The 19,267-nt window shown below is 62.6% G+C and overlaps 1 protein-coding gene across 1 annotated transcript in view; it reads left to right on the forward strand.

The window, feature by feature from the left end:
• The window catches only part of Lama5 (laminin subunit alpha 5), a gene marked incomplete at its 5' end in the record, with an annotated part of 43,237 nt that overhangs the window by 5,254 nt on the left and 18,716 nt on the right, over positions 1-19,267 (forward strand). The window contains 21 exons of the mRNA XM_015498081.1: positions 5,892-6,009; positions 6,683-6,801; positions 6,908-7,078; positions 7,192-7,289; positions 11,017-11,132; positions 11,235-11,353; positions 11,460-11,550; positions 11,740-11,874; positions 11,999-12,058; positions 15,949-16,089; positions 16,175-16,312; positions 16,397-16,531; positions 16,608-16,742; positions 16,823-16,960; positions 17,396-17,448; positions 17,687-17,792; positions 17,892-17,944; positions 18,030-18,135; positions 18,567-18,666; positions 18,826-18,982; positions 19,102-19,240. Coding sequence (XP_015353567.1) covers positions 5,892-6,009; positions 6,683-6,801; positions 6,908-7,078; positions 7,192-7,289; positions 11,017-11,132; positions 11,235-11,353; positions 11,460-11,550; positions 11,740-11,874; positions 11,999-12,058; positions 15,949-16,089; positions 16,175-16,312; positions 16,397-16,531; positions 16,608-16,742; positions 16,823-16,960; positions 17,396-17,448; positions 17,687-17,792; positions 17,892-17,944; positions 18,030-18,135; positions 18,567-18,666; positions 18,826-18,982; positions 19,102-19,240 — 2,428 coding nt within the window. The remainder of the gene's footprint in view (positions 1-5,891; positions 6,010-6,682; positions 6,802-6,907; positions 7,079-7,191; positions 7,290-11,016; positions 11,133-11,234; positions 11,354-11,459; positions 11,551-11,739; positions 11,875-11,998; positions 12,059-15,948; positions 16,090-16,174; positions 16,313-16,396; positions 16,532-16,607; positions 16,743-16,822; positions 16,961-17,395; positions 17,449-17,686; positions 17,793-17,891; positions 17,945-18,029; positions 18,136-18,566; positions 18,667-18,825; positions 18,983-19,101; positions 19,241-19,267) is intronic.

Raw genomic sequence — 19,267 nt, forward strand, 5'->3', positions numbered from 1 at the left:
CCTCCTCCCCCACCCAGCCATCTCCTGTCTACCCTTCTCTGTCTGGCTAGATGCGTCCACCAAGGCCTCTGTCTTGGCTGGCCCAGGGGCTACCAGTCTTAGTGGGGGCCTGGAGCCCTGCCTTGTCCCAACCATTTCTGAGGTGGGGGGGGGGCTATGGACCCAATTCCAGTTCTATTGCTGGGGGAAGTTCTTCCTGGGGTTTGGCACCATGGGGGTGGGCCCATCCTTGGAGATGCCGCTGGCCCTGGGCTGGGGCTGGGGCTGCGTCAGGAAGCTGGGCTTGGCCGCTGCCTTTGTTCTGGGATTGGAGCGGATGCCCTGGGAAGGGGCGGGGGCGGCTGGCACTGGCACAGGCCTGCTTCCTGCACCTCACAGGCCTGGGAGGTGGGCTGGCCGCCTGGACACTTCTGTCTCACACCCCTGTGGGTGGGACCCAAGGGCTCTCACACCGGGCAGTGGGGCAGTCCCTGTGGCCTCTGTCTGGGAACAGCCTGTCTCTGGACAGGACTCCTGGAGGGCCTGGGCCTGGTGACTCTTTCTGCAGGGGAGTAGCCCCAGGAAGAGGCTCCTGATGGTGCCTGGTGACTCAGGAGCAGTTTCCTGAGACGCAGCCTGACCTGCCTGGGGCTCAGTGGGGGTTCTTGTGCATCTCCTTGTTCTTCTGGAAGCTTCTAGGGCTGAGTGGTCAGATGACTGGCCCAGATCCTCATGCAGCCCTGAGTCCAGGCAATGGAAAGCTCCTGTCAGGGCTCGGGCCAAGAGGCAAAGGGTCCTGGCTTGAGTGTCCATCTCTGGGCTCTGCCACAGGGTCCCAGGTCCTTGTCCTCCACCCACACGCCAGCCCAGTAGGCCCAGTTCCTGCAGAGTGGGCAGAGGTGAGCTGGGCCGGCTCTGGCCTGTGCCCCTCCCTCTTCAGACGCCCCCCTGGGTGACCAGGCCAGCAGGGACTCTCCCCGGCAGCCCCTCCCTTTCCTCAGGTTGGGTCAGATAAGCAGTGGAAAGTACTTGGGCCCTTCCTGGCAGGGTGGCCCTGGCTTTGACCCTGCTGCCTGCAGTGGCTCAGGGGAAGTAGCAGGCTTGTCCCAGCCCTGTCCCAGCCACAGCTGCAGAACAGGCTGGGGGGCTAGGTGGCAGGTAAGGGTCAGCAGCAGAGGGGCTTGAGGGCTAGCCCTTGGGATGTGGGCGGGGCGGTTGGATGTGAGGCCAGGGTGCTGGCGGAGGGCTGGAAATGTCAGGGAGGCTTTGCCCCCAAGGTGGGACCTGCTGGCAGGAGGAGGAGGCAGGGACGGGAGGGGTCAGCTGTGCCCCAACCAAACAGGGTCGCTGCGGGGCACAGCTCTGGCGAAGCTCCTGACCATGGCGTGAGTGTCCTCCCTAGGTACCTGGGGACGGAGGCACAGCACCAGTGTGGCGTGTTAAGATCCCAGGCTGTTGTCGAGGGAGACCTTGGGCTGGGCTGTGGCTGGTCCCTGGACCCCTCCTCCCGGGCTGTCTTCCACAAGCCAGGGAGTGAGAACACGGGGCTCGGTGGGGTGCTGCCCTGGCTGTCGGGGTGTGCCCTTAGGCCCAGCCTGACCTGCCCACCTTCAGGATGGGTGGCTTGGGCTCCTGGTCCCAGTGCTGAAGGCCTGGTGGTTACAAGGTAGAGGCCACTGGCATGTCCCTCAGCCGGGTGCTTGGCCACGTGGCCAGTGCCCTAAGACCATCAGTGGGTTGTCGGGAGGTGACAGGAAACGCAGCTGTGACTGGACTTCAGTTTCAGAGCGTGGCAGCATGGACAGTGCGCGGCTAGGCTGACCCTGGCTCTTCCAGCTGGGTTCTTGTGGGGGTCCCTGGCTACCCTGAGGCAGCAGCCCTTCCCCCTGCCTCTTCCCTCAGGAGGGTTCCTGCCCCTTCCTGTCCCCTCCCTCTCCCTGTCACCCAAAGGAAGACCTGGCCCAAGGGGCTCTTGTGGCCTTTCTCCCCAGCCTGTGCCTCCTGCTGCTACCTCAGTGACCCTTGGTAGCCCTAAGCAGCCATCCCCTGCAGCTGTCCCCATGTCACAATCCCAAACAGCCACACCCTGTCCAGCCACCCCACACAAAGGCGCTCTGCTGGACGCAGGCTCTGCAGACCCTGGAGGCTCCCAGGGCTTCCTGTTGTCTGCATTTTTAAACAAGCCCAGGGTGCCGGTGTCACCGTGTCTCAGCACAGACTAAACTGTTTGGTTTCAGCCGCGGGGTCCCCTGGGGGTAAACTGCACTTCCTGTGGCCCTGGGCTGACCATCTGGCCTGACCTGGCTGGACCACAGGAGGAGGGCAGGGACCTTCTTTGGCTGGTTGGTGGGTCACTGGTCCACCCCAGGTCCAGCTCTGTTGAGGTGCAGGGGCCACAGGGGCCATTTGCCTGGCTGGGATCCCCAGGTTTCCCTGTCCCTGCCAAGCCGTGTCACTTGACTTCTGTCCCTGTGACTAAATACCCAAAATGACCAAATGGAAAGGATGGAAAGTTTATGTGGGCTCATGATTCCCATATGTGGCCCGTGGCTTGGCCCTGTGGCTTGGCCCGTGGCTTGGGCCCGTGGCAGCACAGAGCTTCCCAGCAGGAGCCCATGGTAGAAGAGGCTGTCGCAGACGGGTTACCCCAAGAGGTCCCCCACCTCTGGAGAGCTGGCTGGCAGCTGGGGCTTCACCACCTGAGCCTTGGGCAACCTTCCAGATCCAAACTCCACAGGCCCTCGCAGCCCTGCCAGTTCCTCGACAGTCTGCCCACCTGCTTTGGACCCCCAGTAGGGTGGGCTCCTGGCCTGCGCCTGCCCTCAGTGGGCTTTTCCTGCGTGGCGGTGGGCTTGCGGGTGCACCCTGCTGTTTCACTGCACTCTCTCTCGGGTGGGTTCAGCTGAGGCCTGTTCTGCGCTCCCTGATCAGTTCAGGCGATGGCTGTGCTTCTTCGCCCAGTTGGGGACCTGAACGGACCGCTGGCCTGCCTGCCTGGCCTGTCCATGTTCCTACCAGGTTTTCAGCAGTCTCTGCTGAGCGGGGGCAGCCATGGGGAGAGGAGGCACGGGCTGGAGGCTGGACCAGGCAGACTCCAAGGCCACTGCAGGTTCTGGAGCCGATGGGGTCCTGTGGGGGTCAGGGTGCCCTAAAGTTCAATCTGAGAGGAGTGGCCAGGGCCATGGGGACCGTGGAGGTCAGGGCTGGGGACCGTGGAGGTCAGGGTGCCCTAGAGTTCAATCTGAGGGGAGTGGCCAGGACGTTAACCCAGATTGGGTTGAGGACAGGCTTCCTGCCTCCGCCAGCCCTGCTTGGGACCCGGGCCATCCTGGGAATCAGCATGGGGCCTTCTTCCTGTAGGCTGAGTCACAGGCTGCCTGCTGAGTCACACCATGGGGGTGGACCAGGCCCCCTCAGCTGGGATGTGTGCTATAGCCAGCACCTGTGCCCTGCCTTGGCCCCCAGACCCCAGGGCCAGGCAAACTTAGACTGTGGAAGCAGATGGAGCCCCGTCCCCTTCCCCAGAGGTCCCAGCCGTAACCTACCTGTTGGTGACATGTAGCTGAGCCCTGGAGACTACTGGCCCTCCCACCACCCACATCCCCAGGGCCTGTGGAGAGACCCAGGCTGGCCATCGCATCCCTGCCAGCTGGCTGCTGCTCACCCACCAGGGACAGGTGTCACCTGCCTCTGAGCCTCTTGAACCTTCACACTGTCATGAAGACACCTCACCCTGATCCCTCCTCTCGGAACCTCTGCCCACTGCCCTGTGCCCAGAGAGGGGCAGTGCCTTCCCAAGGCCACACAGCCCTGGAGCCTGCCCTGGACTCCTGCCCCGGCTCTGACCCTGTGCTCTCACTGGCCCTTGTCAGGTGGGGGTCACCAGGACAGAAGCCCTCCTCAGGGAGCCTGGACCCTCTGAGGTCAGGCTGGGGGTGGGGCAGGGGGCGTAGTGACAGGCTGCTGGCTGCTGCCCTGGAGATGTGCCTGCCCCAAAATAGCCAGATTTTTAAAAATAACCGGCGGCTTTTGTTTGGCTTTTGCTTTAAAAGACATTTTTTTCCTTCTGCCCAGAACTATGTAGCAGCGGAAAGGTCAGCTGGCGCTGGCCGATGAGTGGAGCAGGCTAGGAGGGGGCGGGCTGCATCCAGGGAGGCCAGGGGTCTACAGCAAGGGTGCTGCCATGGCCCTGGGAGCAGGGACCAGGTTGGGGACAGACAGGCAGCACTTAGGCACAGCCTTTCCTGCCTTCCGCCAGCCGGGAAGCAGGACAGCTGTCCGCGTCCTATCTGACAGCCGTGGGTGGGCGGACCGGCTCCCTGGGGGCTGTTACTGGGGCTGGGCTGTGGCCCCTGGGAGCAGCCTCTGTCTGTTTCTGACATGCCCACACGAGTGTCCACTCCTCCCGTCTCCCTGCAGACCCCTCCCTGCCTCCCCCCAAAGTCTTCTCAGACACCAGGGAATGCATGTAGGGTGGGCCCAAGGGCATTGAGGCTGAGGTGTGGGTCTGGGCGTGAGGTCTCCCTTCCCCAACTGGGTGGGCTGTCTTCCCTCAGGGAAGGGGAAGATGACCTCAGCACTTGCAGGGGTGGACAGGCCTGTGCCCCCACCCCCACCGGGAGCTGCCCTTGGCTCCCACCTGCCGTGCCTGCCACACTAGACTTCGGGGCAAGGGCGGCACCCAGCACCACTCCTGGGGTCCTGGGGCCTGCCCCACCTGAGCCGTGCTGCCTGAGGGGTGACTGGTCCCCCACCCTGCCCTGTCCAGGGTCAACAGCAGCCCGTCAGGTTACCCGCTGCAGTGAGAAGGGGGTGCCCTGGGGCACTGCCCCATACTACTGGGTCTCCGTGGCACGAGCAGAGCGTGGCCTAGACAGTGGCCTTCCCTGTCTGCTCCAGTTCCCAGGCTGGCCCTGGAGGGAGAAGGTGGATAGGTCAGCTGCAGCCCTGGCGGGCTTCCCTGAGGCCCAGAGGTCTGGTGAGGGCTGGGCCAGCTGGGCCTGGGGCCTGGGGCCAGGACTTGCCAGGGTGCTGAGGAGTGTGCATGGACATTGGGACGCCCTGGGGAGCTGTGCCCTGGCCAGGAAGACCAGCACCGAGGCTCTGGGCACCCTCCTCCCAACCCTGGGAGAGAGCAGGGAGAGACGGGCTCCCTGGGCAGGGCCTGCGGGTGCGGGTGCCTCTGGAGAGGCGGCACCCCTTGCACTTGGCTAGGATCTACCCTGATGTGCCCAGGGCCACAGAGAAGCCATAGCCCCCAGTTCCTGGCTGGGGAGGTCTCCCCTGTTCTGCTCAGCTCAGCTCTGGGGGTTCTTTTCCTATGTCCCTAAGGGGGCCCCAAAATGGTGCAGTTGTGCCCCAACTTGCTCCCTGGTCCCCTCTGCCCTGGGCCTCCGTGGGCTGGTTAGAGAGTAGAGGGGTAGGTGCTGGGGGTGGTCAGGGTACAGCTGGGGGTGGTCAGGATATGGCTGGGGCTGGTCAGGTAGGGCTGGGGCAGGGGCTCTGTCCGGGAGGCAGGCTGCTGTCAATGTGCCAGTCTCATTGGGGTGTTGGGGCACTGCCAAGCTGATATCCTGGCTAGACATGGGGCTTTGGGGGACCTTGGTGTGCTTCTCTCTCTACCTTGGCCAGCCCCGCTGAAGGCAGGCTGCTCCCCCAGGGTGCCTTGTCCACGGCTCCCGAGCTCCTGGAAGACGGAGGGTGAGGGCTGGGGAGGGGGCTGCTGAGCCCTGGGCCACCCCGGGATTAGGAGAAGAGCCCTTCAGAAGGGGCCGGTTCCCATCTGTTCACCCCTGTGGCCACACAGGCCCTCCCACTGGGTCCCTCTACTCCCCTGGCAAGCCCACAGCCCCTGAGTGGTGAGGGGCTGTCACCTGCGGTGGCTCCCAGCACCCACGCTGTCCCCCCTGCAGGTTTTCCACGTGGCCTACGTGCTCATCAAGTTCGCCAACTCCCCGCGGCCAGACCTCTGGGTGCTGGAGCGGTCCACGGACTTTGGCCACTCCTACCAGCCGTGGCAGTTCTTCGCCTGTGAGTGTCCCTGAGCTGGGGGGCCTGGGGGACCCTGGAGTGGGCTGCCATGCCAGGCTTCCTCCAAGTCCGAGGACTGAGCTCTGGGTGCTGTGGTGTCAACCCAGCCACCTGAGGCAGGTAGAGCGGCTGGGGCAGGGCGTCGGCGCCAGGAGGCTCCTCTGGACTGGCCTTATGCTCAGACAGCTCTCTGGTGACAAAGTGGCCCTGGCGGCTCTGGGCGTACTTCCTGCCAGCTTGGCTGCCTGTGTCAGGAGAACACGGAGTCACTGGCTGTCCTGGCCACGTGCCACCCTGACCAGTCATGTTGGCAAGAACACTGTGGTTGGACAGGCCTGGTCACATGTCCTCCAAACTCCTTGGCTTGTGAGTCTTCAGAAAGGGGCTGGGTGGCATCCCAAGGGGCAGTGTTCTCCAGCGTGTTCCAGGGAGAGGGATGGGCACCCAGGAGTGGACTAGTGGGGCCTGTGGATGTCCAGCTTCACGGGCAGGGCCAGCGTTCCCTTATCAGCCAGAGTTCTCTCTTTAATAAATCCTGCTGGCCCGTGGAGCGTGGGCAGGTGCCCAACCGGGAAGAGCGCCCCACCTCAGAGAAGTAGGGGTGTGCCTCTGGGGCCAGGGTCTGCGGATGTTTGATGGCTCCTGCCCTCACCTTCTGGCTCCTTAACCACAGCCTCCAAGAGGGATTGCCTGGAGCGCTTCGGGCCTCGGACGCTGGAGCGCATCGCCCAGGACGACCATGTCATCTGTACCACAGAGTATTCGCGCATAGTGCCCCTGGAGAACGGCGAGGTGGGCTGCAGGGGTGGCCGCCCCAGGCCCCTTGGGCCTCACGGGTCAGCTGGTGGTGTCAGAGGCTTGTGGCCTCCATGTGACTCACAGCCCATGCTTGCTGCAGATTGTGGTGTCCCTGGTCAACGGGCGCCCGGGAGCCAGGAACTTCTCCTACTCCCCGCTGCTGCGGGATTTCACCAAAGCCACCAATATCCGGCTGCGCTTCCTGCGCACCAACACCCTGCTGGGCCACCTCATGGGCAAGGCGCTGCGGGACCCCACCGTCACCCGCCGGGTAAGCATGTGCCCTGGCCCCAGCACCAGGCTGGCCCTGCGGGAGGGGTGGGTGTGCTGGGGCCCTGCCCTGGGGACGGGGTGGCTGGCCCCACGCTCACAGGCCCTGTGCAGTACTACTACAGCATCAAGGACATCAGCATCGGAGGCCGCTGCGTCTGCCACGGCCACGCGGACGTCTGTGACGCCAAAGACCCCGCAGACCCTTTCAGGTGAGGCCTGCTCCTTGCTGTCCTCATCAGCCCCTGCCCGCCTGGGGAGGAGCCTGGGTTCCATTGCCACCCCCGCTCCCCATGGGGCCTGCAGCCTGCTGCTCCGGGGGCCCTGGTGTCCCCTTCTGCACAGAGAGGTGGAGGGGCCAAGCCGGGTGGACCTCTCTGGTTGCTCTCCTGGGCAGGGCAGGCTCTCCTCCTGGACTTGGGCTGCACACCTGTGTCCCCCGGAGGTTCCTCCACTCACTTTGGGAGAGCCCACCCCAGCTCCACCGGCCCACCCCAGCTCCGCCCCTCCCCCCCAGCTCCCCAGTTCTTCTAGACACACTTTCTGCCACCCCCACTCCTGAAGTTCACCTCAACCAAGGGCGGGGGGCCAAGGCCCAGCGTGGGGAGCGGCCAGCACCCCTGTGCCATCTGATGTGCCTTACTGTCATGCCACTGAGGAGGACAGCTGAGGACAGCTGAGGCTCTGACCTCCTGCCTTGGAGGGTCCACTTCTTGGGAGCCCTTCAAGCTCTGACTGGCTTTGGCCTCCGCCCGGGCACAGGCGTGTTTCTGGGACACCCTCAGAGCCAGCCAGTTGGCAGGGCCCAGTGCCTGCATCTTCGCTAGCTGCCAGCAGATTGGTACCTGAGAGCAGATCCCTGGTGGCCCAAATGGCCAAGTGGAGCCTGGCACTGGGCTGGGGCAGCCGGGCCGCGTCAGTTCCTTCCTTCTGCCTTGGGGTGCGCTCAGGCAGCAGCTGTGTGTTGAGCTGCTGGCACCCGGAGGGCTCTCCTGGCACCGGCTCACCTGTGCTGGGAGGCAGCTCGCGTTGCACTGGCACGGCACTCCCCATGGGCGAGAGGGGCTGAGGGGAAGGCAGGGTGGCGTGGCCAGGCTGGGGCTAGGTAGGGCCATCGTGGAGCCGGGATGGGCACCCATGTCCCCACTCAACACGGGGCAGCCCAGCAGGGTGCAGGCAGGCTCACCCTGATATCTGCACGGCCTCCAAGTCCTTTGGCCCCTGCTTGTGCTCAGATGCAGGACCTCCCCATAGCCCTCACCTGGGCCCTATTGCTCGGTCCACTCAGCCAGCCTGTGGGGAGGGACGTCCACCCCACACTGTGGCCATAGCTGAGGTCTGCAGAAGGAGCACGGTCACCCCCGACAGAGGGCTCAGGCAGGCTGCTTTCCTGATACTGAGGGCCCTGAGGATGCCCTGGGGACACCCTGGGTATACTCTGGGAGCAGGTCCCTGCCAGTGCAGCTTCAGGGCTCCTGACAGCTGGGAGTGGAGGCTTCTGGGTAGGCAAACTGGCCTCTGAGGAGAGAGGGCCTGGCGCCCCAGGAGCTGGGGCCTGCCCTCACCTGCTGGGACCCGGAGAGGCATTGCGTGGTCCTGACTCACTTGCTCGGCCAGCCCTGAGCTCAGCCCAACGTGGGCCTGGGGGTGGTGCGGATTGGGCGTCTGTCCCAGAACCCCCAGCCCTGGCAGAACCCCCTCTCCACAGCCATCACTCAGCAGTGGCCCAAATAGCTCCCACCTCGTCCTCTCCTGCAGGGAACACGGCCCGTTACCCAGCTGGCCTTGCCCCTCCCTCCACGCCTGCGCCCTCCTCCGCCCCCGCCAGTCTTGGCCCGCACCTCACAGCCACCTGTGTCCCACTGTCTCGGGGCACATGTCCGCCTGGCTGGAGCCGTGTTGGGTCTCTGTTGGGGCCTCTTCTGGTCATGTGGCAGCCTGCACTTCTCACAGGCCGCTCGGCCCCCAGGGGGCAGCTCAGGAGACCACTCCCTGCAGCTGCGCCTTATTCCTGCCCTCTGCTGCCCTGTTCTCTCTTCTCTGTGTCCCAGCCTGCCCTCGGCCTCCTGGGACTTGCCTCAGGTGCGTCCTAAGTGCTTCTACTTGGTGACCGCCTGTCAGTGGTCTGAAAATGGCCGTTTGTCCTCACTCTTGAATGACAGTGTGGTGTGGAATTGGGGGTTGGTGAGTGGATCTCACACAGAGGAGGGACCCTGTCACCGTCTGGGCATCTCCCGATGTCACTCAAGTTAGGGTCTCCGGGTTGCTTTCTACCCTGAGATGTTTCTGTGGGCTCTGCTGCCCTCCGTCCTGCCAGTGACCTGAGTCAGGACCAGGCCTACTTTGTCAGCTGGGCCTCTGCGCCTGGAGGATGCACCTTCGCGAATCAGCGGTCTCTGTCCACCGTCACAGCCTTGCTCTCTGACTGCTCCCGCTTCTGCCCCTTCTGGATCTCCACTGGACACGGACAGGAGGGTCTCAGTTCCCTCCGCCTCAGCACTCTGAGTGCCGCCTCTGTCTCCCAGATGTCCTCGGTGCCCCCTCCACAACACCACACCTCTGCTCAGCCGTCTCTGGCCTGCCTGGCCCCTTCATGGCGTCTCGACTCTCTCCCTTTCTGGAAGTTCTGCCTCTTCCTCCTGCAGTGCTGGGTGGAACCCGAGGGCCTCGCACATGCCAGCAAGCATCTGCCCCACGCCGCCCCTCACCCTGCCCTGCTTCCTTCTGCCTCTGATCCCTTTGCTCCTACCAGCTGCCACCCTGAGCAATGCTCTTGGGGTCTGGTGTGTTCTGGGTGCCACCGCAACCTGTTGCCTTGGTGCTCTCGGTGTCTGGCAGGATGTCACCTGTATGCACGTCACTTGCCTGGATCAAGGAGAGCCCTCGGGGCGGCTCTGCAAGGGCTTTCACCAGACCCTGGGGTGCTGCCGCCTGGCACCACTTACCACATGAGGATCCCCTCTTGGTGCGGGGCTGCCTTGGGTGGATGATTGACAACCCACACCCCAGCAGCAGGCTCCTGCCTCTGTGACCTTGGGGCTGCTTGTTGATTATTTGTGCTGATGGGCAGTTTATCTTAGTTCCTCCTCCATTGAGGATGTGGTCTTCCCAGACGTTTCTGGACTCCGAGGGGGAAGCAGTATTGACCCCTGATGCTCTGTGGACCCCGCGATGGATGGGACTAGAGCTAGATGGGTGATTTGAGGTTCTGGGTCTCAGATCTGCAAAGATGGGCTTCTGGGTCCTCCCCAGGAATCATGCGACCTCAGAGCAGAGTCAGGATGGGCTGAGGCCCCTGCACCTCTTGGCCAAGTGGCTGGAGGTGGGAGCTGGGGCAAGCATGTGGCATGGACCTTCACTCCAAGCAGGAAATGGTTCCAATCTCAGTCCTCATCTCTGACCAGCTGTCCCCCTGCCCACCAGGACAGCAGGCAGGATTCCAGCCTTCCGACCTGGTGTCCACCCCCAGCTGCAAGAGGAAGCAGTTCTTGGCCTCCTGCCCCTGGGGAGGTCCTTCCTGGACACATGGGGGTGTCTGGATAAGCTTCTGCTAAGTGTGATCGAAGCCTCGGGCAGCAGACGTGGCCTTTCCCCTTGGAGCTGGCTCACGGAGCCCTGGGCTTGGGCCTGGGCTGGGCCAGGACTCTAGGCCCCGCCCACCTGCCAACATACCCCTTCCCAGTGTTCACCCTCCACAGAGGCCTCAGAGAGCTGCTGCCACTGGGAGATGCCTGCCCTGTCTCCTCTCACCCTGTGCCCCTTCCCCGAGTTGGGTGACTGCAGAGCCACCAGGGCAGGTGGCATCCGGACGAGAGTTTGCAGGAGACCTTTGTCCACACAGCAAGCCACCAGTGGCCAGAGGGGAAACAAAGGCCACTCAGGGTAGAGGCTGAGAAGCGGCCACCGTGTCTCCAGCCTTCTGCCCCTGTGTCCCTGCAGGCTGCAGTGTGCATGCCAGCACAACACATGTGGGGGCTCCTGTGACCGCTGCTGCCCTGGCTTCAACCAGCAGCCATGGAGGCCAGCCACCTCTGACAGCGCCAACGAGTGCCAGTGTGAGTGTCCATGCACACGTGCTGCCGACGCTGTGATCCAAGGGACGTGTCCCTGGGGCCTCTCACCTTGGGGGCATGCTGACCACAGGTCCTCTCCTCCAGCCTGTAACTGCCACGGCCATGCCCATGACTGCTATTATGACCCTGAGGTGGACAGGCGCAATGCCAGCCAGAACCAGGACAACGCGTACCAGGGTGGGGGCGTCTGCATCGACTGCCAGGTGGGCCAGGGGTGAGGGCTGTGGGGCTCCCCGAGGTGGGACAGGGACAGGTGGGCCGGGGGGAGGGCCGTGGACAGGCCTGGACTCAGCAGCCCTGCACCCCCAGCACCACACCACCGGCATCAACTGTGAACGCTGCCTGCCCGGCTTCTACCGTTCCCCGGACCACCCTCTGGACTCGCCCCATGTCTGCCGCCGTGAGTGGGGTGTCCCAGGCCCTGGTTCTGCCCAGGAGGGGGTCTCAGCTCTCTGTGTCCCTAGGCCCTCACACCCCGGAAGGCCTGTGCACAGCTCCCACCCCGGTGGCCAGGTTGGGGAGGGAGACTCCTGGAATCTGGGCTGGGCCTCACCTGCCCATCACCTGCCCCTCGCCCTGCCCCTCCCAGGCTGCAACTGCGAGTCGGCCTTCACTGACGGGACCTGTGAGGACCTGACTGGCCGCTGCTACTGCCGGCCGAACTTCACAGGGGAGCAGTGTGACGCATGTGCCGAGGGCTTCACAGACTTCCCGCACTGCTACCGTGAGCTGGCCAGGGCAATCCCGCGTGGCTGCCTGCGGGACCCTGGGGCGGGGTGGGGCCCCTGGGCTGCTGGGGCCAGAGGGTTCCTCCAGCCGTGGCTGACACCTGGTGCTTCTTCCCCCAGCCGTGCCCGCCTCCCCCAGTGACACAGGGCAGCAGGTGCTACCAGCTGGACAGATCGTGAGTAAGTGTCCCAAGGGCCTCAGGACCCCTCCTTAGTGGCAGGAAGGGGCCCCGGGCCAGCACTCCCTCCACCTAGGCCCTGCAGGAAAGACGGGTTTTATGTCTCCTCTCTTTTCTCTCTTTCTTTCTATGCAAATAATGTGAAATCATAATCACGGAAAACCTGCAGAAACTGGATAAAGTTGGAGGGACCACCACTGATCTTAACCTTGACCTTGCGCAGGGCGCTGGGTGTTTCCCACCCACAGACCCTGCTTTGCCAGTCTGTGCGGTGTGGACAGAGGGGCGCTTCCTCCACCAGTCCCGAGTTGTGGGAAGCGTGGGCTCTTGTCTTTCCTGTTTTTTTTTTTTTTTTTCCATTCATTTCATTTTTATTTATTTACTTATTTATGTTTGTATGGTGCTGGGGATGGAACCCAGGGCCTCACGCAGGCTAGGCAAGCGCTCCACCACTGAGCCCCAGCCCTCCTTTCCTGTTTTAATGCTGTGGATGAGCATCTGGGTGCCCAGAACTCAGCGCCATGTCTTGATGCGTCCGGTCCTGGGAGGGTGCTCTAGCTCACCAGGCCTGTATGCTGTCCACTAGTGGCGCTGGCTGTGGGCACAGCTGCTGGCCGGAGCCCCGCCGTGCCCCTGGCAGCCCTACTGCAAAAACATCTTCCTGAGCAGAGGGCTTCCTTCCTGCCCTGGTGTTGGTGAAGTCTTGGTCGATGGCGTGTCCTGCTCCAGTTTTTCTCTGCTGACAAGACGTGCGGCCACGGTGTTTGACAGTGGGCGGGTCTGAGGTTTGCTCCTGTGGTGTCTCGGGGCTTTTTTTTTTTTTGCTGTCCTGGGGACGGAGCCACGTCCTCAGCCCCTCAGGTGTCTTTATCTTGAGACAGGGTCAGTTGAGTTGCCAGGCTTCCTGGATCTCGCCCCCTCCTGCCTCAGCCTCCCAGCAGCAGGGTCACAGGTGTGGCTGCAAGTGTGCCCTGGGCTCCTGGCTGTGTTTCTCTGACTTGTCAGGTCCATGGCCGCCCCTGAGTCCTCGCCTTTCTCGGGGCCCTGGTTTTCATGGCTTGTGGGTGCGGCTCCCCCAGCGTGTTGCCGATCCTCCCCGCCCCGTGTGTTTTTCTCCCAGATACCTGCCTCTTCTGAGTGTTGTGCTGAATCCCCACGTTTTGGGTGCACCTGCCAATGTTGCTCTTGGTCTCTGAGTTGCTTGCTTTGGGATGCAACTGCTCCCCGAGTCCAGATACTCTCTCCTATCTTCGGGTTCTCAATAGCTTTCTTTTTTACATGGTAATGCTCAGATTCTCATCAATAGCGTGAACCGGGGTCCACCAACTTTGAACGGCAGCGAGGTCTTGGACTTGGAGGGCCGCCAGCCTCTGAAGGTTGCCCAGCTCTGCTTCTCTGGGTTGCTTCCAACCACAGACCATTTGGGAACAAGTGGGCTGGGCTGCCTTCCAGTGAGACTGTATTTACAAAAGCAGGCGAGGCCCCTGCACTGGGCTCTCCGGCCCCTGCTTCCGCACAGGCCTGGGCGAGGCTCAGTGACTGCCTGTGGTGTCTAGCATCCCACTTCTCTTGTGTCCATTGTCCAGTGGATTATGTCAGGGTCTTTCCTGATGTGGACCCCGAGTGCGTTTCTTGCCCACACCCACAATGAGACCTTCTGCTTTTGCCCCTGTGCTGCCTTGTTCTGGTTTTGAGAACCACTTGGGAACATTCCACGCCTTTCCATGCTGCAAATCCATTTTCAAAACCACAGGAGTGGTCCATCCATTGAGAGGGGAGCTGGGCACAGTGGCACTGACCTGTCGCCCCAGCTCTGTGGAGGGGCAACAGGAAAGAAGGTCACCTGAGCCCGGGAGTTCAGGGCCAAGCTGGGCAACATGGTGAGACCCACATGTTAAAAAAAGATAGACAAACATGGAAAACTTGATAGAAATCACCCATGAAACTACCTAGTGCTGGCACCTGCTTCCCAGTGAGATCTTAGTCCAGGTTTTAATTTTCCTGCGGTTACTGTATGTATTAATTTAGTTTTCTACCTCGTCTCACATCTTTTGGTCACTTATAATTCCTTGGAAAACTGTTTATTTCATTTGGAATTTTAATTATGGCATAAAAGTTATGCATAGCATTTTGTTGTGGTTTTAGAATTTCCTCTCAATCCTATTATTGTCTGTTCTTTCTTTGCTTTGTTGATCAGACCTAACCAAGGTCGCTTTCTAATAAAACTGGAAATATCTTAGGTTTTTAATTAACTTTAAAATCTAGTTCCTTCTGTCTACTGTCTTTTGACTTGTTACTGTTTTGATTGTCTGTTTGCTTTGTGGCACTGGGGGCTGGACCCAGGGTGCTCTACCACTGAGCCACATCTCCAGACCTCTGTAAGTTTCGAGACAGAATCTCACCGAGTTGCCAGGTTGACCTCCAACTTGACCTCTTAAGCCTTCCAGGTAGCTGGGGTGACACAGGTGACGCATGGCCTCTCGTCCTGGCTTTGGTGGCTGTGCAGGCAGGGCCCCTGTCGGTGGGGCCTGGGACGCGCTGCCCCGCTGTCAAGCCATCTGGCCAGGACTGTTGGTAGAGCTGGGTGAGACCCTGGCTGAAGCTTAGTCTGCAGCCTTGGCTCGGTGGGTCTGCTGGGCCGTGTCCATAAGTGCTGGCCATTACTCCTGGTGGTGAGATCTCCTGTCCCTTTTTGCTGTGGCTTCCTCCTGGTTTTTTGCATGATGGTCAGATAAGGCTAATGATGTCTTGGCACTGGAGAGTTCTCTGTGGCCACCTGGAATACGGCCCCCTCTGGGCTGTTCTGTGGACGTTGGTGGAGATGAGCCCCCGCTGGGTGCTGGCCCCACGGGTTGGGCAGGCTGGCTAAGCTCATGTGAATCCACTGGCCCGACCCGGGTGGTCTCCTGGAGCTGGTTAGTTCTGATAGTGAACTCAGACTCTCTGTGGGTACGACTTCACAGAACTCTCCTCACAGTTGACAGTCTCCGCTTATTTGCCACTTCACAGCGCTCCTGGGAACTTCTGCTTCTTCATCTCCTGGCTGCTGTGTGTGTTCTCATCACGCACCCACCCTCTCTGTCCCTGCCAGTCCCGTGGCCTTGCATCCTGCTAGGGCTGATGCTTGCCTTGATCCGGTCCTCACCTCCTCCGTGTCAGCGTCAGCCCATTCCCTTCCCGCCTGGTCAGGTGTCCCACCTGCCCGAGTCCCTGGCTCTCTTGCTGTCACCTAAGGAAGGGGACTCGCCTGGCACAGCGAAGTCCTTAACAAAACGTGTTTTGGTTTTGGATTCTGTGATGCTGCTGTGTTGGGGCGCCCTGCTCCCCGTGGGTTTGCAGTTTCTCTATTCTGGTCCAACCAGTGGTCACCCTCAAGCCATTATTTCTATCAGCAACAAACACTAGATGGCATGCACACTAGACACGGTGGCCACGCCTGTCATCCCAGCGACTAGGGAGGCTGAGGCAGGAGGACCAAGTTCCAGGACAGCCTCAGCAGCTTAGCAAGACCCTCTCGTGAAACACAAAGGGCCAGGGGTGCAGCTCAGTGGCAGAGGGCCCTGTTCAGTCTCCAGTGGTGGGAAAAACAAGAAGCCCAGCCCCTGGTGTCAAGGGCCATGGCTGCGTGCCTCAGAGCAGGGTGCTCTTGCCCTTCTCCCGGCTCCCAGAGTTGTTCATAACGAGGCCCTGTGTCCTCCGTGTGGGTCGGTTCTGTCTTCGCGGGCTCTGGGTGGAGGTGGCCCTGGGCTCTGCCGCGAGGCCAGCGTGGTGCCGGGAACTTGCCCTGATCCCCGTGCAGCTCCCCTGTTCGGGGTTCCCTCCTTGAGTTTCCGGTTCTTGTGGGGAGACTGGCCCTCCGGGGGCCGGCTCTGAGCACCACCCCTCCTCTAGACTGTGACTGCAGTGCCGCAGGGACCCAGGGCAACGCTTGCCGGAAGGACCCGCGGGTGGGACGCTGCGTGTGCAAGCCCAACTTCCAGGGAGCCCACTGTGAGCTCTGCGCCCCTGGGTTCTACGGCCCAGGCTGCCAGCGTGAGTCCCGGGGGGGTCCCTCGCTGAGCACTGAGCAGGGGTTGGTCATTTCCGGCTGCCCTTTCATGACCACCCTTCCCTGCAGCTTGTCAGTGCTCCAGCCCTGGAGTGGCTGATGGCTTCTGCGACCCTGACTCAGGCCAGTGCAGGTGCCGTGTGGGTTTTGAGGGGGCCCGATGTGATCGCTGTGCCCCTGGCTACTCCCACTTCCCTCTGTGCCAATGTGAGTGACACTCTCCAGGGGGCAGGGGTGGGCAGGGCACACCTGGCCAGCTCAGGTTCCCCTGTGACGCACCCTGCTCCGCAGTGTGTGGCTGCAGCGCTGTGGGGACCTTGCCTGAAGGCTGCAACAAGGCTGGTCACTGCCCTTGCCGGCCTGGGTTTGATGGCCCTCATTGTGACCGCTGTCAACTGGGCCACCACAGTTACCCCGACTGCCATGGTGAGCAGAGGGCCTGGGCAGGAAGGGGCCAGGTTGCTGCATAGTGCCAGGGCCTGACCCCACTGTACCCCTGCAGCTTGCACCTGTGACCCCCGGGGGGCCCTGGACCAGCACTGTGGGGCGAGTGGTTTGTGCCGCTGCCGCCCCGGCTACATGGGCGCCACTTGCCAGGAGTGCAGCCCCGGCTTCCACGGCTTCCCCGCCTGCACTCGTGAGTGTCTTGGGAATGAGCAGGGCGGGGCGGCAGGCTGTGCCATGCCTCCTCATGCCCATGCTTGCCCTGGTCCACAGCCTGCCACTGCTCGCCCGACGGCTCTCTGCACACAGCCTGCGACCCCCGGAGTGGGCAGTGCAGCTGCAGGCCCCGTGTGACTGGGCTGCGGTGTGACACGTGTGTGGCTGGCGCCTATAACTTCCCCTCCTGCGAAGGTAACTGACAGTGGGCAGAGGCCTGTCTGTACGTGTGTCTCGGTTACCGTCTGCGCCTCCCTGTGCTGTGTCCATGGCGGTGCCCCGTGCACAGTGGGGGTGTGGGCACAGGGCCAGGTCTGTGCTGTGTGGGCGACTCCTTTGAGCTTCGTGTGGCCCGTGCATGTGTTCTGACGTGCACGCCCACACGTCCTCACGGGTCGCAGGTGAGTTCCAGTGTCCAAGTCCTGTGGAGGCTCTTACATGTGTTCACAGGCACATGCTGTGGGTGAGCACACACCCTCCCTGCTGACCCCGCCCACGTCTCCACGCCCCTGGTAGCCACAGAGGCATGCCCCACGGCTCCTGTGAGGACATGGCTCCTGGCCGGGCTTGGGTGGCCTGTGGCTCAGTGTATACACTGAGCATTGACCAGGCTTGGTTTTTTCTTCCTAGCTGGCTCCTGTCACCCTGCTGGCCTGGCCCCTGCTGACCCCACCCTTCCTGAGGTGAGCCCAGGTCTGCCCATGCTGGGAGAAGGTGGGGGGCCAGGCCAGGCTGGAAGTCCCAAACCCAGTGAGACCATGGCTCCCCACTCTCCTGCTGGTCCTTTGCACCCATTCCGGGTGCCTGCTGGGCCTAGGCAAGGTCAAGGGAGGGGCCCAGCCCCCACCGCAGTCAGGGCTCCAGGACGGAGGGTGGGAAGAGGGTGGGCCTGTTGTGATCTGCGGGGTTGGTCTCTCCCAGACACAGACCGCCTGCACGTGCCGGGCTCACGTGGAGGGACCCAGCTGTGACCGCTGCAAACCTGGGTTCTGGGGGCTGAGCCCCACCAACCCTGAGGGCTGCACCCGTGAGTCTGTCCTGGAGGGAGGAAGGGGGGCTGGGGATGGGGCGTGGAGCCTGGGCCCTCCTGTCCCCATGGCCCTCAGGCCCGCTCTGCCCTCCCCAGGCTGCAGCTGTGACCCCAGGGGCACCTTGGGTGGAGTTGTCGAGTGCCAGCTGGTAAGTTTGAAGATCAAGGTGTTGGGGTGCAGCAGGTGGGTGGGCACCTTCCCCAGCCTGGTCCCACTGTCTCTCGTGACCCCAGGGCAGCGGTCAGTGCTCCTGTAAGCCCCACGTGTGTGGCCAGAGCTGTGCAGCCTGCAAGGACGGCTTCTTCGGGCTGGATCGAGCCGACTACTTTGGCTGCCGCAGTGAGTGCCCATTATTGGTCTCTCACACCACATCCCTGTCCTCTCTCAGTTCACACTAAGGCCCAGGGAGGGGCAAATGGGTCAGGGACCCCAGCTGGGGCCTGAACACAGTGAGGCCCCCATGTTGGACTAGCATTGCTGGCCAGGACTGTGCTGGGGGCAGACTCAAAGAGGAGCCCTTTCCCCCACATGTGGCCTATGCCCCGACCTGCAGCTTAGAAGGCATTAATCCACCCAGGGACCCTGAGCCTGGCTTCAGGGAGCCCCAGGCAGCACCTAAGTGGGCTTCTCAGCCTGGTTGCTCGTTGCCGAGGGTATGAAGACCAGGGGTTCTGCCTGTGGTGTCCAGAGTGGGTCCTGGGCTGGGGCTGTGGGGGACCCCAAAGCTGGGTGGAAACGGTGCCCTCTGACCCCACCTCTTGCTATCACAGGCTGCCGGTGTGACGTTGGTGGTGCACTGGGCCAGGGCTGTGAGCCGAGGACGGGCGCCTGCCGGTGCCGCCCCAACACCCAGGGCCTTACCTGCAGCGAGTGGGTGCCCAGGCCACCTGGGCTGTGGGTGGGAGGCGGCTTGACCCGGGCTCCTCTGTGTCCCTCACCCACAAGACACAGGCCCATGGGGTCTGCTGTCCCTGGGGATCTGGTTGGTTGTGCTGAGCCTGCACACTCAGATACCTGTGTCGTGGCCAGGCCAGCAAGGGACCACTACCTGCCCGACCTGCTCCACCTGCGGCAGGAACTGGAGGACGCAGCCACACCCGAGGGCCACGCCGTGCGTTTTGGCTTCAACCCCCTGGAGTTTGAGAGCTTCAGCTGGAGGGGCTACGCACACATGACGGCCATCCAGGTGGGGCCACGCCACCCCTCCCCTCCCGGGCCAGCCATGTGCCCGTGTGGCAGGCAGATGGGGCAGCCCTCAGCCACAGGTGTGGCCAGGAGGTGATGCTGCTGTTCCACACCCCATAGCCCAGGATCGTGGCCAGGCTGAACGTGACCTCCCCTGACCTCTTCCGGCTGGTCTTTCGCTATGTCAACCGAGGGCCCATGAGTGTGAGCGGGCGGGTCTCTGTGCGTGAGGAGGGCAAGATTGTGGCCTGCATCAACTGTGAGTGGAGAGCTACAGCCCCCCCAG

Source organism: Marmota marmota, unplaced genomic scaffold (assembly GCF_001458135.2).
Source record: "Marmota marmota marmota unplaced genomic scaffold, marMar, whole genome shotgun sequence".
NCBI lineage: Eukaryota > Metazoa > Chordata > Mammalia > Rodentia > Sciuridae > Marmota > Marmota marmota.